The following is a 23,658-nucleotide window of genomic DNA, read 5'->3' on the forward strand; positions in this document are numbered from 1 at the left end:
AGGCATTCTGGTACTTGCAGACAGTAGCGTAACCCAATACTAACCAATAAAACAGAAATACACTGTATGTACATAGTTCTCTCAATCTCCATCACATGAATTCTAATACATTTACTATTGTACATATGTAAATAACTGTAAAAGAAAAATATCTTGAGATACATCGCAATTAATTAACTGTAACCAATTAAAGTTACAACACTCTCTCCTGACTGTACCCCTGCCTGCAGCAGCCTTACAATAGTGAAGGCAAAAAGTACACTCAACTTGTTATTATTATGGTGTGGATTCTGGTAACAATGCTAGTTCAAGAACAAAGTATATCAACTAAGAAGCTTGTACTGTATGTCTGCTGCTGATATTTGAACTTGGATGTACAATAATGAGTAAATTCTAAGAGAATAGCCTATTGTGTGCATTGTGGTGTGAGTTTTGTTTAAAATTGATCGCACTGACTACCCTGCATTGTGGTGATAATGGTGCTGATATTGTAAACCTTACTTGATTTGTTTGGTTTCCTTATTGTGCAGAGTACAATCTAAGACTGCCTGTCGCAACAGTGCTGTGCAGAATACTGAAGTAGGTAGGGTCCACAGAGTGAAACACCGCTCTGAGAGAGTAGAGTGAGCTGCTATGTGTTGTGTTCTGGGAGCTGTCCTCAGCTTTCACAGCATCAGGCTGGCCTCCCTCATGTACCCTCTGCTGTGGTAACAAGCCCATGGAGCCACCATTCTCTATCTCTCTGAGGAACGAGAACAGGGCAATTACTGGAGACTGTAGATGAGCTCAGGTATCCTGCTGATCTCATTCCAGAAGAATACTCATGAAATCCTAAATAATAAAGGACAATATTATTAAGAGCCGATTCTTTAGAAGCCAATCGAATCAAAATAGCTTTAACTAATGTTTATGTTCACATAAGTAATTGAATGGTAATAGTAAGGAAAAATGCTAAATGATAAAGGGTTTGTCTCCTGGCAGCATTTACCTGCCAGATTCAGAAGCTTGAAAACCCCACAAGAAAAAAAGAAGCTTGAAACCCCCATGCGATTTTTGCCAAAAGTTTAGAGGTAAAAAACGAACACGGAACATAATTCATATGTGTTTTTTATTTTAGTTTGTTTTGGAGTAAAAGACAATACCTTCTAACGGGTTTGCTAATTGTTTTATTTCAGTTTACAAAATAGTTTTTAAATGATTCGCTTTCGTTGTAGTTTAAGTTTACTACAGTGGAAAAAGTACCCAATTGTTATACTTGAGTAAAAATATAGATACCTTAAGAGAAAGTTACTCAAGTGAAAGTGAAAATCACCCAGTAAAATACTACTTCAGTAAAAGTATAAAGGTATTTGGTTTTAAATATACTTAAGTATCAAACGTAAATGTAATTGCTCACATATACTTAAGTACCAAAAGTAAAAGTGTAAATTATTTCAAATTCCTTATTTCAAATTCATCAGATGGTACCATTTTCTTGTTTTTAAAATGTACGGATAGCCAGGGGTACAGTCCAACACTCAGACATCATTTACAAACGATGCATTTGTGTTTAGTGAGTCTACCAGATCAGAGGCAGTAGGGATGACCACGTGTTCTCTTAATAAGTGTGTGAATTTTACAATTTTCCTGTCCTGCTAAGCACTTTACTACATTCCTAAAGAAAATAATGTACTTTTTACTCCATACATTTTCCCTGACACCCAACATTACATGTGAAGTACAGATACCACAAAAAACGACTTAAGTAGTACTTTAAAGTATTTTTACTTATTTACTTTACACCACTCTTTTACTATAATAACCTTGGTCAGCCCCTTAGCTGTGATAAGGTTGTATCAGAGGTGATGGTTGTATTCCAAGTGGCACCCTATTCCATATATAGTGCACACATTTTTACCAGAGCCCCTGGTTAAAAGTAGTGCACATATGGAACAGGGTGCCATTTGGAACTCATTCACTAGAAATGTTTCAGGAAGTGGTCTGTCAGTCCATTTGACAGTCCTCAGGAGAACAAAGGCTTAGCACTAATGCAGTAGAGATCAATCCACTGCTTCTACCCATGAACAAGGTACTAAGATGGTCAGGCTTTTACTGTTAAATCAACCCAGCACCAGCCACCAGGGACATCTTCAAAGCCTAGTGTACAATGAGTCATCCACCAACCGACCGTCTTCTAATAACTTTCACCTTGATTCAAACCTTTTTACTAAGGCTAGCTTGGTTAATTGTTGGCCATTGTGTTTTACACATCTGAGCCCGCATCAGCAGTCAACAATTGAATGGAAGTTGAAAGGGGAGGCTTTGTAATATTGGGAGTGGGCTAATTTGAATACACAGCCACAGTGGCCCTTTGATAGTCCCGCAAAGTGAGACAGGGCACTGTGTCGCCATCTGGGGTCTGTGTATCATCGTGCGACGCCTGAAACTAGCAGGTCCCATATGGCAGACATGGTCTGCCGGGTGTCACCTCTCTTGTTGCTATTTGTTGTTGTTATTTATTTACGAAACCAGTCGGATGAGATGAGTGAGGGGAGTTAGTGTTGCCCCGTGCCAGGACCAAGGGTGGCAAGGGGGGCACATTGGCATCTCATGGCATGGACCTCCATTGAGGCTAGCAGAGACCAGGGCAGACTAGCCTGGACTGGCCCGGCCACCGGACGCATGGGAGCCGGGTGGGCCATCTGTGTGACACACATGGGTGAATCTCTCCTGGTTATCTCTCTTAGGCAGTGCCAAGTTGAGATGGCATCATACCCACCACCACCACCAGGCCATCCAAGAGAGGACAGAGGGTTGGTTGGTCACAGCACTCTTCAAGGACCTTGATCTGTGGTTCTGTCTATCACCCCAAATGTGGTCTACAGCCATGACTCCATGACGTGCGGAACATGACTTTATAGCACAAACAGAAGGAAACAGATATACTGTATCCTGTACATTTTACTACAGGTAGCAGCTCTCAGATAGTAATTGAAATGATTAGACAGCATTATCAAATGTGAATACAGACGATGGGAATAAATAGTCATTTGACAATCTGAATGTTCGAAACTGTCGTTTGAAACGGCATGCCGTTAAACATAAACGTTAGTAAGAGAGTGAATGCTGATGTAGAGTGAGAGAATGTCCCCGAGGCTCAATTAGCTAGTCACCACAGGTCCCGCATGTAATCATTAGATGACTGGTGTAGCAGCAGACACACCTTGGAAGAACTGTTGGGCTGTTGTATTGGGCTGTTAAACCTCTGGGAGGTGGTTACGCTAAGACAAAGCCCGTGCCTTCTCTCCCTCAGTCCCTACTGATTGAGCTACACTTCTCTTGCAATAGAGAGGTGTTGTTCTGTGCTGTTATTCAGGCTACATCCCAAATGGCACCCTATAACCTATAATAGTGCACTAATTTTAACCAGAACCCTATGTGCCCTGGTCAAAAGTAGTGCGCTAGGGAGTAGGGTGCCATTTGAGACGCAGACTCAGTTGTACCGCAGGGAGGTGCTTGCTTGTCAGGCCCTCCCTCTTCCTGCTTTCCCAGTATGTGGTGTCTCACTGCCGGCCACACCCAGGGAACAAGCCAGCTAACGAGACGCCTGGGCCTTGGCATGTACAGACAGGGTCAGTGCTGAACAGACCAATCAAGACTGGGTGTGCTTACCAAATGTCACCCTATTCCCTTAATAGTGTACTACTTTTGACAAGGGTCCATATGGTTCTGGTCAAAAGAAGTGCACTATGTAGGACATATGGTGCCATTTGGGACGTATTCTGGTTTTGGGTGGTTTTGGTAGCTTGGTGGTTTTAGCATTTCATTATGTAGTCTAAGCATGCTGCAAAGGGAGGAAAGGTTGATAACGATATTCTGTGGGACTACTTCTCACCTCTTTTTTGTCCTTTGTCCATGCATTGCAATTATTTGGGATATGATTACCAAAAAGGGATTGTGTTTTGTTTACACTACACAGGAATTACACTAATGATGCAACTAGTACCGAAACTGTTTTTCAGCAGTGATCAAGTCTCATCTCGCTTTGCAGCACATCCCAAAACGCATATGAAAATGTAATCAGCCCACTTATTTGGGTAATGGCGATGAAATTGGATTACGCTTTTCTCTCTTCGCCTGGCTGTCTCCAGTACTCTCCATGGCGGCGGGCTGACTCAGGCTTTGCCTCGTTACCCAAGTCCCTTTTAGCACCTCGTTAGTAGCCGGGAGCTGATGAGGTTAATTGGATGCTTTCAGCCTCCTTAATGACATTCAGAGGTTTCTCTCAGGAAGAAGGGCAAGTGTGCTCTATGGCTGACTGTGTCTGCACCCCAAATGGCACCCTATTCCCTATATAGTGCACTACTTCTGACCAGGGCCCATGGTCAAAAGTAGTGCACTATATAGGGAATAGGGTGCTATTTGGGGCACAGTCTGTGTCGATGTGCCGATAGCTAGCTAGCTACCGTCTCTGGCCCCTGTCTATGATTGGCTGCACTTTTATAAGCCAATTATCCCTCTCGGTGAGGGTCGGCGTGGTCGTGGGCCTCTTGAGCGCGTCGCAGGGAAGGTCAATGCGATTGACGGGGGTTAATTAACCAACCGTAGCTCAAGAGACGGTCGAGTGTGAGCAGCCTCTGTCCCCAGCCCCAACCCCTCTGCCATCAGGGGAATTTCTCATTTCTGCCATTCAAGGAATGAATTGCTTCTTACAGAAATAAATGGCTTCCTGTTTGTCATTTTTGGGCAACCTTCGGTTTTTACCTGGTATGAGTAATCAACCAGGCATTATTGTTACTCATTGTGTATTTATTATTACTTATATTATTTCGCTATTTTCTTTCTCTCTACATTGTTTGGAAGGGGCCGTAAGTAACCATTTCACTGTTAGTTTACACCTGTTGTTCACGAAGCATGTGACAAATAAAATTAGATTTTATTTGAATTGCACATCGACTGAGGACAACATTGAGGTATACTAAGGTAGTGAGGGAATTTCCAGAAATTTCCTGGAAAGAAATCTAAAATGACCAAGGATGAATCTTGAGGGCCTTCAAAACCTGAATACAAAAGAAGTAACCTTGAGTGAACTGTGTTAGCAATCAAGAATGACTCCTTTTAATTCTATATTCTATATTCTGAGTAGAAAGACAGAATGTCTGTCCTGGTACATGGGGTCCACACTCAGTGACTCCATTAGGCAATGAAAACAGTCGTCCCACTGTGGGGCTAAAGGGGGTTGAGCCGTCAGCATCTCTTTAAAAAGCATCAGCTGCCACCATCCCGGCCCTTTGACAACCTCTGTCAGTTTATGGAGATTCCAGACCCCCTCCCCTGACCTTTATTGATTGTGGTCTGCACCAAACAGCCCCCTGCAGTCACCAAAGAGCCCTGCCCCTCGGGCTACAACAATGGGGTGCCGTAATGTTTCAATTACTGAACCCTTTCATTGTCTGGCCGTGACAGGGGAGATCCATCTCTAATTGCTGAGTGGTACCTTTTGTGGTCCATCCGGCATCCGCCCAAAGTAGGGTTTTTCAGACAGGACAGTTAGGATATGGTGTCCTACGACCACAGGACCGAAGAGAGGAACCAGTGTTGATAACTCGAACAAGAGTGATTTGATGTTTGTTTCATATTTCATCTGATGTGACTTGAAAGCATGCGTCTGTCCGGGATCAATATTTGCCCAAGGGAGCGTGATTAACAGGTTTGCTGGTGTCCTCCTTACTCCAGGTAATGGATAGGCAGGCTGCTTGTCAAAGATAAGATCCAACTTCTGTTGTTGAACTGAATCTTCTCATTGCCTCATAGCTTACAATATCAAATGACAAATCATGAGCAAAACTGCAGTTCATTTTTAGAATGAAGACCATTTAATTTCATCAGGAAATATTTTGCAGAAAACCTGCTGTTGTGATATGGCCCTGGTTACCATGGCAGCTAAACCTGTGATGCTCTTTTGGTGTCCTAATTCACCCTGTGAAATCCAGAGTGGCCAGATTATGAAACCACTGAGCCCTGTACAAAACCCTCAGGATAAAAAGCCTCTCCGCAGGTGCTTTCAACTCTATTGTTCCGTATTGCCACTTAGTGCTTTTTAAATCTGTCCTGTATTTCATATAATGATAACCAAACAATGGAGTGAGTAGAGCTATCTTTTGCTCTGTTAGTATTGCTTATGAACAAACCTGTCTGTTTGTACCCTTTGTACCTAAAACCCTTTACTTTACTTTTACCATTTCTTACAAACGCAAAGTGTGCACTGTGCAGGGGACAAGTTAGCCTCGGACAGTGGTGTCATGCACTTGAGGGATTCTCTTAAACAGCAGGAAGGTCGTTCTGGAAGTGGACTGTGAAACGCTTGTTCTCTAGTGGACCATCTTGATCTGACAGACCGAAGGGCCCCCCTCTGTGGCACCCATTGTGGCTCCCTCTGTGGCCTCCTCTGTGGCGGTCCAGACCCCAGGCTCAGGTGCTCCTTGGCTCAGAGTTGCAGCAACCTCTTTCAGCGATTCGTTATGCCTTGGGCCAGGCCTGCTGCGCCGGCACGTGCCAGACTTTAGCCAGGAGTCACACACAGGGACCCTGGCAACCGCCCGGCCCGGCAGCCTCACCACCCACCCACTGCCCCGCCCAACCCCAGCCCAGGACAAGAATAGGCAGAGCCCCGAAGGGCATGGAGGGTCCCTTCTGGAAGAAGAGGAGGAGAAGGAGGAGGTGAAGGAGGAGGTGAAGGGCCTCTATTCTCCCCTGCAGCTCGGCAGGCTATTCATTAGCCCGAGTCATCAGGAGCTCAGTGTCTGAATGAGACAAGGACAAGTGGAGGGAACCAAATGCACACTGCAGAGAGAGCAGACAGACAGTGGCTGTTAGAATCGGAGCTCTGCGAGGAACATAGCGGAGAGGGAGTGTTTAACTGGGTTCGCTGCTCTGTGGTGATTAACAGCTATCTCTGTCAGAAAGGTCACGGCTACAGTCACAGGTCACTCTGCTGGGGTGATGAATACAGCTATATGAATAGAACACTGAGGTGGTTCAGAACATCAGATCGATGAGGACAAGGTCTGTCAAATCCTGTCTGCTGTCATATCAGGTGGATTAGAGCTTGTCTTTTAAAGGAGGAAATATAAGGATTCTACAATCTGTTTCGTTCAATAAATAATAATATTGCATAATTTTTTTCAAGAAAGCAAATTCTGAACAACCAACATCAACAACCAACAACAACAATTTTACAATGATAAAAATGTACAAATGCATTAATTTACCGTTTATAGAGAGATATGACTCTTGGCTGAACTGGGTCTGGTGTGAAGCCTGTGGCATGAGGTGGCATGGGGTGCCCAGCTGGTCCCCTCATGGTGTCGATGCCCGCCCCCCCCTGTCCGTCTGGCTGTATGCATAACATCATCAGACCCTTCATGGGGTCCCACATAAAAAAAGACTAAAATATACTATGGTAGAAATACTATAATATTCACTGTAGTGTTTTTGTGGACTTTACTGTAGTGTCGTGGACATGGATGTAGTATACTGTAGTATTTACAGTTTACTATAGTATAAATACTGTAGTAAAAAAACAGGTATATACACAACCGTTCAAAAGTTTGGGGTCACTTAGAAATGTCCTTATTTTTTCAAGAAAAGCAAAAATGTTGTCCATTAAAATAACATCAAATTGATCAGAAATACAGTGTGGACATTGTTAATGTTGTAAATGACTATTGTAGCTGGAAATGGCTGATCTTGATGGAATATCTACATAGGCGTACAGAGGCCCATTATCAGCAACCATCACTCCTGTGTTCCAATGGCACTTTGTGTTAGCTAATCCAAGTTTATCATTTTAAAAGGCTAATTGATCATTAGAAAACCCTTTTGCAATTATGTTAGCACAGCTGAAAACTGTAGTTCTGATTTAAAGAAGCAATACAACTTTAGACTTGTTGAGTATCTGGAGCATCAGCATTTGTGGGTTCGATTACAGGCTCAAAATGGCCAGAAACAAATAACTTTCTTCTGAAACTCGTCAGTCTATTGTTCTGAGAAATGAAGGCTATTCCATGCGAGAAATTGCCAAGAAACTGAAGATCTCTTACAACACTGTGTACTACTCCCTTCACAGAACAGCACAAACTGGCCCTAACCAGAATAGAAAGAGGAGTGGGAGGCCCCGGTGCACAACTGAGCAAGAAACAGACGCCTTACAAGTCCTCAACTGGACTTGATCAATTTTATGTTATTTTAATGCACAAAAAATTTGCTTTTCTTTCAAAAACAAGGACATTTCTAAGTGACCCCAAACTTTTGAACGGTAGCATATATTTATAGATTAGTGGCTGTAAATACATATGAGGACCCCGAGGTCCGGACCTCAGCAATAAATCAATAAATGCAAAATATATATATATTATATATTTATGGATTTATTGCTGAGGTCCGGACCTCGGGGTCCTCATATGTAGTTACGGCCACTAACCTGTTTTGAAACCCACCTGTTTAGCAAATAATTATAATAACAAAAATAAATATTTAAATTATTTTTTTTTGCCTGTTTTGCATGTTATTTTGGCATTAATATGTGTTACATATCAATTTGCAAACAATAGTCTTAATAATTGGTCTCTTTTTTGCTTTCTTGAGTAAGGCAGCTCCAAAATGCAGGTCTTTCAGCTTAGCTCAGTGTTTTCTGTAGTGGAGGGGCAGCCAGCGAGTGTAGGTTGGTAATGCTCTCTAGTTGCGCCGTGATTGGCTCAGTGTTCTGTCACTGATGGGGACACCACGTCACCGCAAAATCTATGGGTAGAGCTCAAAAATTCAAGCCCCTTGGGTGCTACCATTGAGTTATATTAAAAGTTCCCATCCAAGAAGGCTCAAGGTCATTGGCCACAGATAAAATGACGTCAAATCATATTATATCTACAGTAGCTTTGATTGGACATGTCAGCATCATACTTTCAAAATCTTAGCTAGCAAGCTAGCAGTCATCATCATGAATCACGTCGACAATCTACTGGCAAATCCTTTTTACTCCTTGTCATGTGAAGAGAAATAATGAAGATAAATTATAGATAAAACGTATCGGTGCTCATCGGCCATTGGACATAAACAAGTTGGAAATCGCAAATTCAACAATGAGTGGTTTGGAAGGAATCAGAGGCTAACTGCAAGCGTTGCAAAGTAATCACTAGCCTGCTATTCAGTGGAGTGGCTGTGTGGTCCCAAGTCTGGGTTTAAAGTTCTCTTTTCCAAGCTTTAAAGGGTAAACAGAATTCAACATTGGCCATGCTGTCAATCCAGCATGTCTTCTGCCGCGCTCAAAACAACTCGGAACTAGGAAATCTGACTTCAGTGAGTTCAAGACAACTGGGAACTCTGACAAAACGAGCTCTGACTGGAAAAATATGTTTTAAACGGTCATCCAATTCGGAATTGCAAGTATGTAACTCAGACCTTTTTCTAGAGCTCTGACCTGAAGATCACTAATGTTATCATGATTCAACCTTGTTTTTTTCCGAGTTCCCAGTTGTCTTGAAAGCACCCTAAATCCAGAGAATGCCAGACTTTTGATGACAACATTTTCCCACGAAGGACCGCCGCGCCACCTTCCTGTTCAAGTGAGCACAGCACAGCAAGGTGATTCCGAAAATGTCTTGTATGCTGCTGCATAACTGATGTAATATGCCAGGGAGATATGTACACTGTCTGTGGCTAAGAAAGTAATAATGGGTGTATGTTGTGTAGTAAGCTGTTAGCAGCACATCCTAATAATTTGGACACTTTTCCCCTCATAATTTCACCTACTGTTCTGACTTGGTGGTGCACATGTAGCCTATAGCCTGTTTTAGAATTCTGTCGCTGTACATTTCAAAAGTGCTGAACAAATAGTTATATTGACTATGTCTGTCCTAGCTTGCTCATTAATGTCTTAATTGAAACTACAGATTGCCTCTTATCCGCTTGTTGTCCCCTTATGCCATAGTTTGTACATCTCAATTGTCAGTAGAAACCACATTTGTTTAAGCAAGTCAGCCATATCAGCTATGTTTTTTTCAAAGGCAGTAAATGAGGCTGAATGAACTGTTTCGCTGCCAGACAAGACTCTGCTGATAGCCAGGTGTAGCGGTGGTAAGGTGTAGGGACTCTGCTGTTGGGACAGCTTTATGTAGGCCCTAACAGTGTATGGACAAGGTTTGTCACAGTTATAGTGTAATTATGTATTGTTTAGTGTTGTGTTGTGTAGTGGCTTTGCTGCCATGCATGCCCCACCAAGACTTACATGCTAAAATTGCCACTGGTTACAGCCATGGATAGGCCTGAACGGATAGTTAAGTGTTAACTATAACCTGTAGTGAACACAATATATGGTCTATACTTGGCATGTAGGTTTCTCACTTATGGGTGGCGCAAATTGGGATATGGGGGAGGGGAATGAGCAGGGTATATGCAAATTAAATACTGTAGTACAGTATATACTATAGTAATTACTGTAGTGTTTTTGTGGACTGTAGTGTTTTTGCTGACATTACTGTAGTATTTACTGCAGTGTTTTTGCTGACATTACTGTAGTGTTTACTGCAGTGTTTTTGTGGACTACAGTATACTGTAGTATTTACCCTAGTATTCTACAGTATACTACAACATGCTATAGTAGCACTACACATGATCGGGGGACACTACAGTGTAGTATAGTATTCTACAGTATACTACAGTTTACAACAGAATTCTATACTAAAATGTAGCACTTTATAATGTGTGCTATGTCCCAAATGCACCCTATTTCCTATATAGTGCACTACTTTCAATCAGGGCCTGGTCAAAAGTAGTGCACAAAATAGGGAATAGCGTGCCATGTGGTACGCATACATGGTCTTTGTTCTGCTCTGGTCTGGTCCATTCCACACTGCCACCATCCTGACATTGGACATTGTCAGTCACCTGCTTACATTCCCCATGTACGCTCACATCACATTACCAAAAACGTACATCAATGCCATAAAAGCTATTTGTTATTGAGTTATTGAATTTGCACAGATTCAATCAACCACTAATAAAATCAGTCTTTGTACACTTGGGTGCTTTTTCATATAATATGACACATTTGTTTCTGTGAGTGTGTATGTGCACGTGCCATATCTGTGTTTGTGTGTGTATGAGTGTGTGTGTGTGTGTGTGTTTATTAGTGTGTGTGCATGTCAGTGGATCATCTGCACAGGCTCACAGAGCAGAGGGCAGGCCAGAACAGCAGACTGGCAGGAGCAGAGGGGAGCCAGGGCTATTTGCATAATTATGCCCCTGCTTCCTGGAGAGGCAATGAGAAACACTTCTCTAACCTCTATCGACCTTTCATGAACTGGAATACTGAACAGCACAGAGACAGAGGGAGAGAAAGAGGGAAATAAAGAGAGGTTACCAAAAATCTGTAGTATTCAGTTGTATTGTGCAAGGTTGTGTGTGTGTGTGTGTGTGTGTGTGTGTGTGTGTGTGTGTGTGTGTGTGTGTGTGTGTGTGCGTGCGTGCGTGCGTGCGTGCGTGCGTGCGTGCGTGCGTGCGTGCGTGCGTGCGTGCGTGCGTGTGTCAGTTTGTTTAGGCTAGTTACGTTATGTGTTGCCTAGGTGTTTCATAGATGTTATCTCTGCGTCTTTAATTCAGGTAGGATTCCTTTGTAGTCAAGCCACTATTGGCTGTCAGGACGATCACCCAGCCATTGGTTAGTCTAAGAATACACATTTATCTGCATTGATGGTAAATGGAGGATTTGTATCTCTCATCCCTCCATAAAACAGGACCACGTCTGCAACATAATCAGGCTCTAATGTGAGAGGCCTCTCCTGCCTTATTGGAAATTCATTCTGAATAGCTTGTTATTATCTTGGCCTCTGGATGTGTGTGAATAGATTTACAAGCATTAGGGCCGGGGCATTGTGAGGGGCATGTGTGGAGGACGTCCGGGGTCTTTTGTGTGTGCTGGGGTTGGAATCAGCTGTCCCCTCCACAAAAGCCGTCTGCTCGGAGGAACACAACAGAGAAATGTGTTGCGGTGTTTTCAGGAATCACCAAGTAGACATGTGCCAGCTTTGGACTGTGTCTCGCTCTAAACAAGCAAGCTGTTAACACGTAGGCTACAGACTCATGTGCATGTACAAATAAATGCGGGCGATGCGCTTGAGATTGGAGGGTTGAACGGTGGTTGGGGGAGGATGTCGGGATTTTTTAATATATGGAGATATTTAAAACTATAAAATACTTCAAAGTCGTGACGGTTTGAGACAGTATACCTTCACATCACCCGATGACAGTGTCACAACAATTGCCTGGAGGCCTATCTTTCTTGACATTAGGATCCAAACAGACCGTTCTCTCCTCGTTGGTTTCTTGGTTGAAATAATTAGCCATTCACTTTGAGAGTATGTCAGGTCAACAGGGTGATTAGAGCTTATTGTTTGAGCCGTGCTAGTCCCAAAGAGAAAGATGGGTATCAGAGCCACCTGTATCCTGAACGCTTCAAAGAGGATCAGTAGCCATCTGCAGGACTAGACTCCAACAGCCTTGAGCTGTGTCAGGGATCTAGGACAGGAAGGGCCGTGGGGGGATGGGCATAGACATGAATATGTAAGAGTGGAAATTGGACTCAATTCTTTAGGAGCAACAGTCATTCAAGTTTTGTGAGCTCCTCTATGGTGTCTTAATTTTCCTGTGGTTGATGTTCCACTCTCCGTATCATCCAAATGACATGCTAGAGTTATATAGGCAGGGGCAAGCTCTCACAACTCACCTTATATAACTATGGACAAGTAAATAATGTAGAGATACAGTGGGGCAAAAAAGTATTTAGTCAGCCACCAATTGTGCAAGTTCTCCCACTTAAAAAGTTGAGAGAGGCCTGTAATTTTCATCATAGGTACACTTCAACTATGACAGACAAAATGAGAATTTTTTTTCCAGATAATCACATTGTAGGATTTTTAATGAATTTATTTGCAAATTATGGTGGAAAATAAGTATTTGGTCAATAACAAAAGTTTGTTATATACCCTTTGTTGGCAATGAGAGAGGTCAAACGTTTTCTGTAAGTCTTCACAAGGTTTTCACACACTGTTTCTGGTATTTTGGTTCATTCCTCCATGCAGATCTCCTCTAGAGCAGTGATGTTTTGGGGCTGTTGCTGGGCAACACGGACTTTCAACTCCCTCCAAAGATTTTCTATGGGGTTGAGATCTGGAGACTGGCTAGGCCACTCCAGGACCTTGAAATGCTTCTTACGAAGCCACTCCTTCGTTGCCCGGGCGGTGTGTTTGGGATCATTGTCATGCTGAAAGACCCAGCCACGTTTCCTCTTCAATGCCCTTGCTGATGGAAGGAGGTTTTCACTCAAAATCTCACGATACATGGCCCCATTCATTCTGTCCTTTACACGGATCAGTCGTCCTGGTCCCTTTGCAGAAAAACAGCCCCAAAGCATGATGTTTCCACCCCCATGCTTCACAGTAGGTATGGTGTTCTTTGGATGCAACTCAGCATTCTTTGTCCTCCAAACACGACGAGTTCAGTTTTTACCAAAATGTTCTATTTTGATTTCATCTGACCATATGACATTCTCCCAATCTTCTTCTGGATCATCAAAATGCTCTCTAGCAAACTTCAGACGGGCCTGGACATGTACTGGCTTAAGCAGGGGGACACGTCTGGCACTGCAGGATTTGAGTCCCTGGCGGCGTAGTGTGTTACTGATGGTAGGCTTTGTTACTTTGGTCCCAGCTCTCTGCAGGTCATTCACTAGGTCCCCCCGTGTGGTTCTGGGATTTTTGCTCACCGTTCTTGTGATCATTTTGACCCCACGGGGTGAGATCTTGCGTGGAGCCCCAGATCGAGGGAGATTATCAGTGGTCTTGCATGTCTTCCATTTCCTAATAATTGCTCCCACAGTTGATTTCTTCAAACCAAGCTGCTTACCTATTGCAGATTCAGTCTTCCCAGCCTGGTGCAGGTCTACAATTTTGTTTCTGGTGTCCTTTGACAGCTCTTTGGTCTTGGCCATAGTGGAGTTTGGAGTGTGACTTTGATGTTGTGGACAGGTGTCTTTTATACTGATAACAAGTCCAAACAGGTGCCATTAATACAGGTAACGAGTGGAGGACAGAGGAGCCTCTTAAAGAAGAAGTTACAGGTCTGTGAGAGCCAGAAATCTTGCTTGTTTGTAGGTGACCAAATACTTATTTTCCACCATAATTTGCAAATAAATTCATTAAAAATCCTACAATGTGATTTTCTGGATTTTTTTCTTCTCATTTTGTCTGTCATAGTTGAAGTGTACCTATGATGAAAATTACAGGCCTCTCTCATCTTTTTAAGTGGGAGAACTTGCACAACTGGTGGCTGACTAAATACTTTTTTGCCCCACTGTACATGTACTATCGAAACAGCAAAAACAAGGAGCCTCTTCCTACACCTGTTCTATATGTTGTGGAAAACTTGATCCAAAGATCTACGCAGAGACTATTTAAGGTACAATAGTGAATCTTTAATAGAAGCAGCTGCAGGGAGATCTGTCTCTGATTTACAGTCAGGGAAGAACTCACAGGGGAGATGGTTGCATGTCCCTCATATAGAGGGAGGTGATAATAGCTTTTGTTATACAGGCAACATTAACAGACAACAATGGCCTTGTGTTAGGGTGCAGACATGTAACAGGCGTCGGACTCTATGAAATGCAGTTTGTCACAATTCAACACAGAACAGAGCATAAACCTTGAGAAGTTACAACAGCTCACTCCAATTTTGCCACCACATATATAATGTAATTTAACTGGGTCAGATACACATTCATTACAGCCAGATCATGCTGAGTTTGAGTTAAAAAAAAAAATGTATTCTTGCTCACAGGTAAAACTGAAGAAATGCAGAATTTACAACACTGATAATTACAAAACACTCATTTAAAATACGTAACACATAATGCGTGACATAAAAAGAATACAGAACACTTGAAACATTACAGGACATTTTTCACGATGGAAATTGAAATATTAAAATGTGATTGTAAAAAAAGGATGCAGTCTGTTAATGACACACGAATTACCAGCCCCCAAAACAAGCAATGCAGTTGTAGTCATAACAATCTTTGTGTGTGTGTGTGTGTGTGTGTGTGTGTGTGTGTGTGTGTGTGTGTGTGTGTGTGTGTGTGTGTGTGTGTGTGTGTGTGTGTGTGTGTGTGTGTGTGTGTGTGTTTGTTGACTCTCCTTGGGGTTGCCTGGACCTGACACCAACACCTGCCATACTGGAAAATGCCTGGAGGTTTGTTTGACTTGCCATGGGCAGCCAGGGGGAGTGGATGAGAGTGTGTTTACTTTTCTTCTTTTGTCTTTTTCGTAGAACGGTGAAGATAAGAGGCACGCGCTGTACTGTGGACTAAGCTGAAAGACTGTCTGTTCACTTTTCCTTTTTTTCAGGAGGGATGGAGGGATGGAGCCGATAAGTAGAGGGAGGATGTGAATCGAAAAGAGAGGAGAGGAAATTGGGGGTGTGGCTGACAAGCAAAGGGCAGGTGTAACTTCCACCACCGTGTGTGTGTGTGTGTGTGTTAGGTTAAAAAACACCCACACATACACACACCCACATGTATGCCCTCACACACAGTAACACATCCTACCATGTAACACTACTCCCCAGGTCTGGCTAACCGCATTACACCGCGATGGATGTCTGATTACATCAGCTAAATGAAATAACTCGGTGTTGCTTTCATGTGAGATATCAAGTCAGCTCAAAGAAGAAAAATAAAGGTGTCTTTGAACAGGACCAGAGAGGGGTAGAACTGCCTTGGGATGCTGGACTGTGAAGCCTCTGCTATGCACACTTAAAGACAACACACAATGCAATTGTAAACAAGACTGGGGTTTCAGCTCCGTGACACATAACCCTTCCTTAATTACAGAGTCAGTCGTGCCAGGATACACATACTCCATGTCCCTGTTATATTAACACAGTCTCACTCCTCTCTCCTTCAATGGAGATCAGATTAGCTGTCATATTTGAATAGTAGACGTGTAACTATTTGTAAACGCTACGGTTTTATCTTTCCCCAAAGGTTTTTCTCTCTCTTCTGTGTAGATGTAGACTGCGACAGACAGCTCTATTATAGTGCAGCAGCGGTCTGTAATGGTTGTGTGAAAGGCTTTATCTGGAGCTCTTATCTTTGGCCCGCTCCCCAGCTGCCTGCCCTACACCTGTCTGTCTGTCAGACCCACTGGGAGGAGGTGTATGTGTGTGTGTGGGGGGGGGGGGGCTGTTGGCCAGGCCGTCGCTGTGTGAGGAGTGGGGTTTGGGGTTCAGGGGGAACTGAAGGAATGTGTTGTGATTTAGTGAGGACATACTTTGTGGTCACCGCAGGGCGTTTGTGAAGTGCAGTTGAGGACATTTCCTCGTCAGTGTTTTTTTTTTTTTAAAGAGAGTCCAAGAATTTTCAGTATGATTATGTGACGCTTTGCCACGACCTTCTTCTTGTTTTCTACATTGTAGAATAATAGTGAAGACATCAAAACTATGTAATAACACATATGGAATTATGTAGAAACCAAAAAAGTGTTGAACAAATCAAAATATATTTTATATTTGAGATTCTTCAAAGTAGCCAACCTTTGCCTTTAAGACATGAAGGTCAGTCAATCCGGAAAATGTCAAGAACTTTGAAAGTTTCTTCAAGTGCAGTCTCAAAAGCCATCAAGCGCTATGATGAAACTGGCTTTCATGAGGACCGCCATAGGAAAGGAAGGTAAGTTCATTAGAGTTAACTGCACATCAGATTGCAGCCCAAATAAATGCTTCAGAGTTCAAGTAACAGACACATCTCAACATCAACTGTTCAGAGGAGACTGCGTGAATCAGGCCTTCATAGTCGAATTGCTGTAAAGAAACCACTATTAAAGGACACTAATAAGAAGAAGAGACTTGCTTGGGCCAAGAAACACGAGCAATGGACATTAGACCGGTGGAAATCTGTCCCTTGGTCTGATTGGTCCAAATTTGAGATTTTTGGTTCAAACCGCAGTGTCTTTGTGAGGATGCAGAGTAGGTGAACGGATGATCTCACATGTGTGGTTCCCACTGTGAAGCATGGAGGAGGAGGTGTGACGGTGTGGGGGTGCTTTGCTGGTGACACTGTCTGCGATGTATTTAGAATTCAAGGCACACTTAACCAGCATGGTTAACACAGCATTCTGCAGCGATACGCCATCGCTGTTTTAGCAGCGAGACTGTTAAACAGCCATGACTAACACAGAGAGGCTGCTGCCTACATTCAGACTTGAATCATTGGCCACTTTAATAAATAGATCACTAGTCACTTTAAATAATGCCACTTTAATAATGTTTACATATCTTACATTATTCATCTCATATGTATATACAGTATCTTGCCTATGCCGCTCGGTCATCCCTCATTAATATATTTATATGTACATATTCTTATTCCAACCCTTTAGATTTGTGTGTATTAGGTAGTTGTTGGGGAATTGTTAGATTACTTGTTAGATATTACTGCACTGTCAGAACTAGAAGGACAAGCATTTCGCTTCACTCACATTAACATCTGCTAACCATGTGTATGTGACCAATACAATTTGATTTGATTTGATCCCATCTGGTTTGTGCTTGGTGGGACTATCATTTGTCTTTCAACAGGACAATGACCCAAAACACACCTCCAGGCTGTGTAAGGGATATTTGACCAAGGAGAGTGTTGGCCTCCACAATCACCCGACCTCAACCCAATTGAGATGGTTTTGGATGAGTTGGACCGCAGGGTGAAGGAAAGCAGCCAACAAGTGCTCAGCATATGTTACTTTATATGCTACTTTGAAGAATCTCAAATGTAAAATATATTTTGATTTGTTTAACACTTTTTTGGTTACTACATGATTCCATATGTGTTATTTCATAGTTTTGATGTCTTATATAAAATAAAGAAAAACCCTTGAATGAGTAGGTGTGTCCAAACTTTTGACTGGTATCCATCAAAGCTCAGTGATTCACTCATAATGGTCGATTTCATAGAGAATGTTGCAAACTGGACTACATGTAGGAAATTACTTTGAAGAGATGGTGATTGGGTCAAAATATGGCTATTGCTAAATTCAATATACTTGTCTTTAACTGCCACTTCCCGATAGTGAGGCTCTTCCCACATGCCAACTCATTATTCTCAGCTTCGGAAGCATCGTCATTCACCAAAGTTCGTGTGGCTATCCTTCAACACTGCATCCTTAGAAATATTCTCCAGGCTTAGAGGGAATTGTTGATATGTTGTCAATTTATTATTCTAGACCAAATTCTCTTCCCAAAATGCATTTTACGTACATGTCTTAGCATGTATGTTTTAGGCCAACTGTATATGCAAATATGTACATATTTAATTCAATATAAACTGATTTGCATATCCGATCATAAAAAAATTCATAAAATTGTTAATACAAAAACGGATTATATTTGTGTCTACATTCAGCTGGTAAAAGTTGATTGTGACATGATTAAGTTTAAAAAAAAATCCTTATTAGAGTGTGGTGCCTGATCTTAATATATACATTTTCTGTTTTTATCATCCAGCGCAAGTTTTTTTTGACTAATCATTTTATAAACTGAGGTTAGAAACAACCATAATAGGGCCATGCCTTAAGTTCTTGACCCATGCCACTCCGTGGCAATGGCCATATGTGTGATTGACAGCTTGTAAGCCTCTATCACAGGCAGCAGGTACTGTGTGAGGGTGTGGCTGGCCCAGCCATCACACCTTTCTACTCCTCCAGAGATCTGGTTGCCATGGAGAACCAGGTGCAGCCCAGGTGTGAAGCGTAGTGTGAGCTGTGCAGACGTGCTCAGCTATTAAGACACACTGAACCAGGGGGCCATTTTCTCCAGTTTTCTTACCCCCTTAGTTGCAATGTTAAAAAGGTCCCTTATTTTCTTTTTTTAAACACTATACTCAGTATCACTAAGCCAAATACAATGTCATTGCATGATTATTAATGTGCTTTCTGAAAAGTGATACTTTTATAATTTTTATGCTACAGCCATATTTAAATGGTAAAAACAAATATAGACCTATTTCCTCTGTTTTAAGCAATCAACTCCAAACCAAAGTTGAAATGTGCAGACTGACTCAACTTAGTGTGCTTGGATTCAGAATTGTTATACTATTTATCCTTTTTAAAATAAAACCATTTGAAATTTGCATAAATTAACATGTTTTTTTTTTGAGAACCATAGGAGTACAATGGTAGCTATTCAAAATGCCCCTGCCAATTAAGCTAGACGATTTTAAAACATCCCGGCTCAAATTCCATAAACTATTACTAATTCTAATTTGCATAAATTAGCATACAACTTCATAGATTCAATGCCAAGCAAGGTTATTATAGTTTTTTGTTTTTATATTCGTTTTTATTTCTATTAGTTTTATTTGAAATTCTGTTTACTTTCAGTTTGTTTTCAGACCTGATTTGCTAGTTTTATTTAGTTTCAGTTGTATAAAAATATTTGTATTTTATTATTTGGTTTCAGTTTTAACTGTAGTGTTAGGGACAGAAAGCATGACTGGGAGGCTACAAGCCATTCGTGTCTGTTGTGTGTTTTTCGGGATGTCACTTTTTGCAACTAGGAAACAGTAATACATAAGGTGATGGGTCAGGTCATAGGTCAGGTCATAGGTTAGGTTTAAATTATAATGGTAATGGTCCCTTGCTCAGACGTTGCATGCATCAACCAATGGTTGCATGCTATGTCATCTAATGTGCAGTTTGGCACCAGATTGCTATAACATATGATGTGGTTAGCTGATTTGTAAAATACCTATCCAGGCATAGAAAGATCTGGCATGCGTCAGGAACATACCCAATCTCAATGTGACTTGGATTTAAAAGGAATAGCGCAGAGACTGGTGCAAAAAAAAACATGGTGTAAGGAAAATCTCTCTCGCCCATGTTTACACCAATCCAATGCTTTTTAATTTTAGTAGTACATCCAAGAAGAATCAAGTTAGTTACCTAGAAAATGTTTTCCTTTAAGCCAGTGATAGTGATTCACAAACTAGGCCAATTTGAAACATTCCTATCTCCTGGCCACATTTACACACCAGATTTTAGTTCGTTTTGGAGTCAAGGATAATAGTTTAATATAGTTTTAGTTTTTCAAGCAGGTTTGTTTATTATTTTATTTCAGTTTACTACATCGTTTTTTCACGATTAGTGTTAGTTTTGATTTCAGCTTTAGTTTACTATAATAACCTTAATGCCAACCACAAGAAGACAGTGGTTAGACATTTTAAATGCTACTACTCTTTAACCATTTCAGCTTCAAACATTAAAACAACTTTAACATGTTCTAAACTAGATCAATTATAACTATTAACATTAGCATAAAATAATAACCCACAGTTATAGTAACGCTTAAACCATTCAAGCTACAGACACCAAACCAACATTTTCTTTAGGAAATGTACTTTTATAGTTATTATGTGGATTGTAATTAAATGTCTGATAATATCTAAAACATGTATGTGACTTTTAAGTAGCCCTAGTAGTGACAGGACCTACAGTAGCACAGTATCCTCTCTAACTATCCTCTGCTGTGCTGATGGGATGCAGTGAATAAACATACACACGCCCCCACTATCTGGTGCAGTAGTGCCATCTCTGCTTCCTGTTGGTCTGCTCTGTGCTAGGCTGCGATGGGATGTCGCTAATGGAGGCTGCCTCTTATGTGAAGACGATAGCCTGAGACACAAAGTCAGTGTAGTGAGGGGGAGCCTTTCAAACTCAGTCAAGTGTCTGTCTAGCCACCTGCTAAACACCTGCACTGCCCTGTGCTCCCTCACTGACCGACCATGCAGTACCAAGTCGAGGCTGTGTCCATTTACTTACTGACAATAGTGACATGCACTACAATATGGTGTTGACACCAGCACTATGGCTGCAAGGTCCTACCTAAGCTCAGGTCAGAAAACATAAATTAGTCCAAGTTAGTCAAACAATATGGATTTTTTTGCTTTTATTATTTGGACATTTAGCAAATACTGCAGAAACATACAAACGCGGTAAGAGCTTATAGATACAAAACAATCAGAGGGAAAAAAATATGATTGCATTTAAGAGCGTTGAAGAGAATGTTTTATAAGCTCAAGGTCATTAGATTGTAGCCTAATTCACTCATACACCATTCTCGGTATCTATGTAAACTTGATATAAATAAGTAAAAAGGATACTTTTGCTATGGCATGAAGAAATACATTAATGAGTCACACATAAATCACACAAAACAATCATTTACGTAAGATAAGTTCAATAAATAAATAAATAAAAATCATGATGGTTTACTTGTAGTATATTGGCAATACAGTATGTAAATAACAGTAATGATACAATATCTGGCCAATGATAAATAAGACATTAAAAACAATCATTATTCGACACATAAATTAAGGCAGTTTTACAGCAGGTGTGTACAAGAGCTCTAATCCAAGGCATTGATGGATAGGGAAAACCTTTCAAATTGTATTATGTTCAGAGACAAAGCTAAAATGGAATGTCCACAGATTCACAAGCTATAATAAAGCTAATAGATACATTTCCAGCCTGTGAATTAAAAGGCAATTTTATGACAACGGTACAGCTAGGATATCCCTTTCTTAGGTCTAGAAGCTAATGCAAAAGCACTTGTGCAGAGATACTAGAAAAATAAGTTAACAGTCTAATGCTTTACTTTCTTTAGATCAACTAAGATGAGTCTGAAAAATATAGAATTCAAGCTCCAAACAGGATTTAAAATCCACCTTTATTAAATGCACAGGCTGATGATGGAGTCGAACTTCACGCACATGACTTCCATGCGTAAAGGCACAGGTTCAACAGGCTGGGCGCACAGGCATCTGAAGGAGGATCACCTGCCTGTTTTCTGAGGGATGACATTTGTTGATGTGCCGTGTAAGTCCCGGTGAACTGTAGAACATGGCAGGGCAATATTTGCATGGGTAGACCTGCGAGGAGTGGAGGAGACGGATATGCCTTTCCTGGTTGACTCTGTTGGGGAAGTTCTCTCCGCAAACAGGGCACAGGTGGCACCCTGAGGAACTCAGATTCAATGGTGCGTGGCTTGGAGTTTGGTCACTGGGCTTTCCCTCGCTTTGGGATGATGGATAGGCATCCTGGTCCTCGCTGCTGGTGTTGTGGGAGGATGTGGCATGTTGAGATAGGATGTGCTTTCTCAGGTATGCCTGGCGTTTAAACTTTTTCCCACAGTGATGACAATCATAGAGACCCTCCTCTGATCCAACTGATCCCGACTCTGACAGCCCGGGGCTGGGTGAGTCTCTTTCGCTCCGGAGCTTTATTTCTTCAGACACAGCCTTATCAATCGCCGGCATCTTATCACTCTGGGATTTAATATTTTGCGCGCCAGATATTGACGCTGTATTCTGTGGCTTTGGTTTGTGCCAGCGCCTGTGGGAGGCTAGGTTCGCCGGGCAGCTGAACACCTTATCGCATTCAGGGCATCTGTATTCAACTCTCACAATCCTGGAGCACTTGTGCTGGGCCAGCGCGAACGGGTTGCCATATGCTTCTCTGCACAGTTGACAGACGAACTCACCGAGGGGTTTGTCACCTGCTGCCGGCTGTGGTCTGGGTTTTTGGTCGACAAGCGCCTCTTTAATTTTGAGGCCAAGCACGGGTGATGTGGTCATCTCGTCTTCGAAGTGTAGTTTCCTGATAGCTTTGTTTTTTTTGGATGGAGGCTTGTTTTTACGCTCGGTGTCGCTCGAAGGCCTTTTGGTGCCATTCCCGGTGACAGCGGGTGGGATTGGGTTCGTGGTTGTCCCGGTCCGGTTGCTGTTACTGGTACCGATTTTTAGGTCCACTGGGGCAAAGAGATTATCTAGAGTGGTAAGCGCTGCAGGTGTGGGAAAGGATTCAGCAGACACAGGTGAGCCTAGATTTAAACTTCTCTCAAAATATGCCCGTTCATGGTCCTTACTGACGGGCCGGGTGGGGCTGTAGAGCACCTGGTACAATGCCTCCGGGTTCCCAAACTGAACGGGTTTAGCGTCATGTCCGGGTGCCGCTGCTGTGGCTGATGCCTCGCAGAAAACGGATGCTGCTGCTGCGCGCTCAGGGAAGGATGCGAGAGCCTCCGACTGTAGTGCGTCTTTTGGACTCTGTAAAGCGTGTATTAGTTGTCCCTGCTCCTCTTCGTCAGAGCGCACCCTGTAAGACACAGGGTTCGCTTTCTTGTTCCTTTTCACTAAAAAGCCTCTTGGCATTTTTGCGGTGGACGGAACGAATAAGGCACTTTGGACCCACAGATGATGTTGAAATAAAATCCAGGTTCAGGTTATTATTACAGACACATCTGACACTTTGATTTTCACCGTCCCCTGCTATTGATTCGTTCTCTTCCCGAGATGCTTTTACCACGACATAGCTGCACTCTTTTTAAGGAGACATGATGACATTGTTCTCGCCCCTTGTTGCCTCATCCCCAACCAATCAGATGGAACCAAGATCCCTATGGATTTGCGAGTGGGTGGGAAGGGTGGAGAGGTGGGCTTGGTTTCGGGTGGAAATGTAGGAGGATTTGCAGATTTCTAAACAGATGTACCTGAGTTTGTATTATATTACTAGGCGCTCATTG

General features: G+C 42.2%; 1 protein-coding gene across 1 annotated transcript; it reads right to left on the bottom strand.

Annotated features, from left to right (window-relative positions):
- Positions 1-21,874: 21,874 nt before the first annotated feature.
- LOC120019346 (insulinoma-associated protein 1a-like) lies at positions 21,875-23,287 on the bottom strand. The gene has a single exon (XM_038962638.1). It carries the CDS (start codon positions 23,285-23,287, stop codon positions 21,875-21,877), a length of 1,413 nt encoding a protein of 470 aa, XP_038818566.1.
- Between the last annotated feature and the right edge of the window lie 371 nt (positions 23,288-23,658).

The sequence above is a fragment of the Salvelinus namaycush genome, chromosome 24 (assembly GCF_016432855.1).
Source record: "Salvelinus namaycush isolate Seneca chromosome 24, SaNama_1.0, whole genome shotgun sequence".
NCBI lineage: Eukaryota > Metazoa > Chordata > Actinopteri > Salmoniformes > Salmonidae > Salvelinus > Salvelinus namaycush.

Excerpts from the sequence above, each read along its gene's own strand:
- LOC120019346 (XM_038962638.1), bottom strand. The coding sequence starts at position 23,287 with ATGCCAAGAGGCTTTTTAGTGAAAAGGAACAAGAAAGCGAACCCTGTG.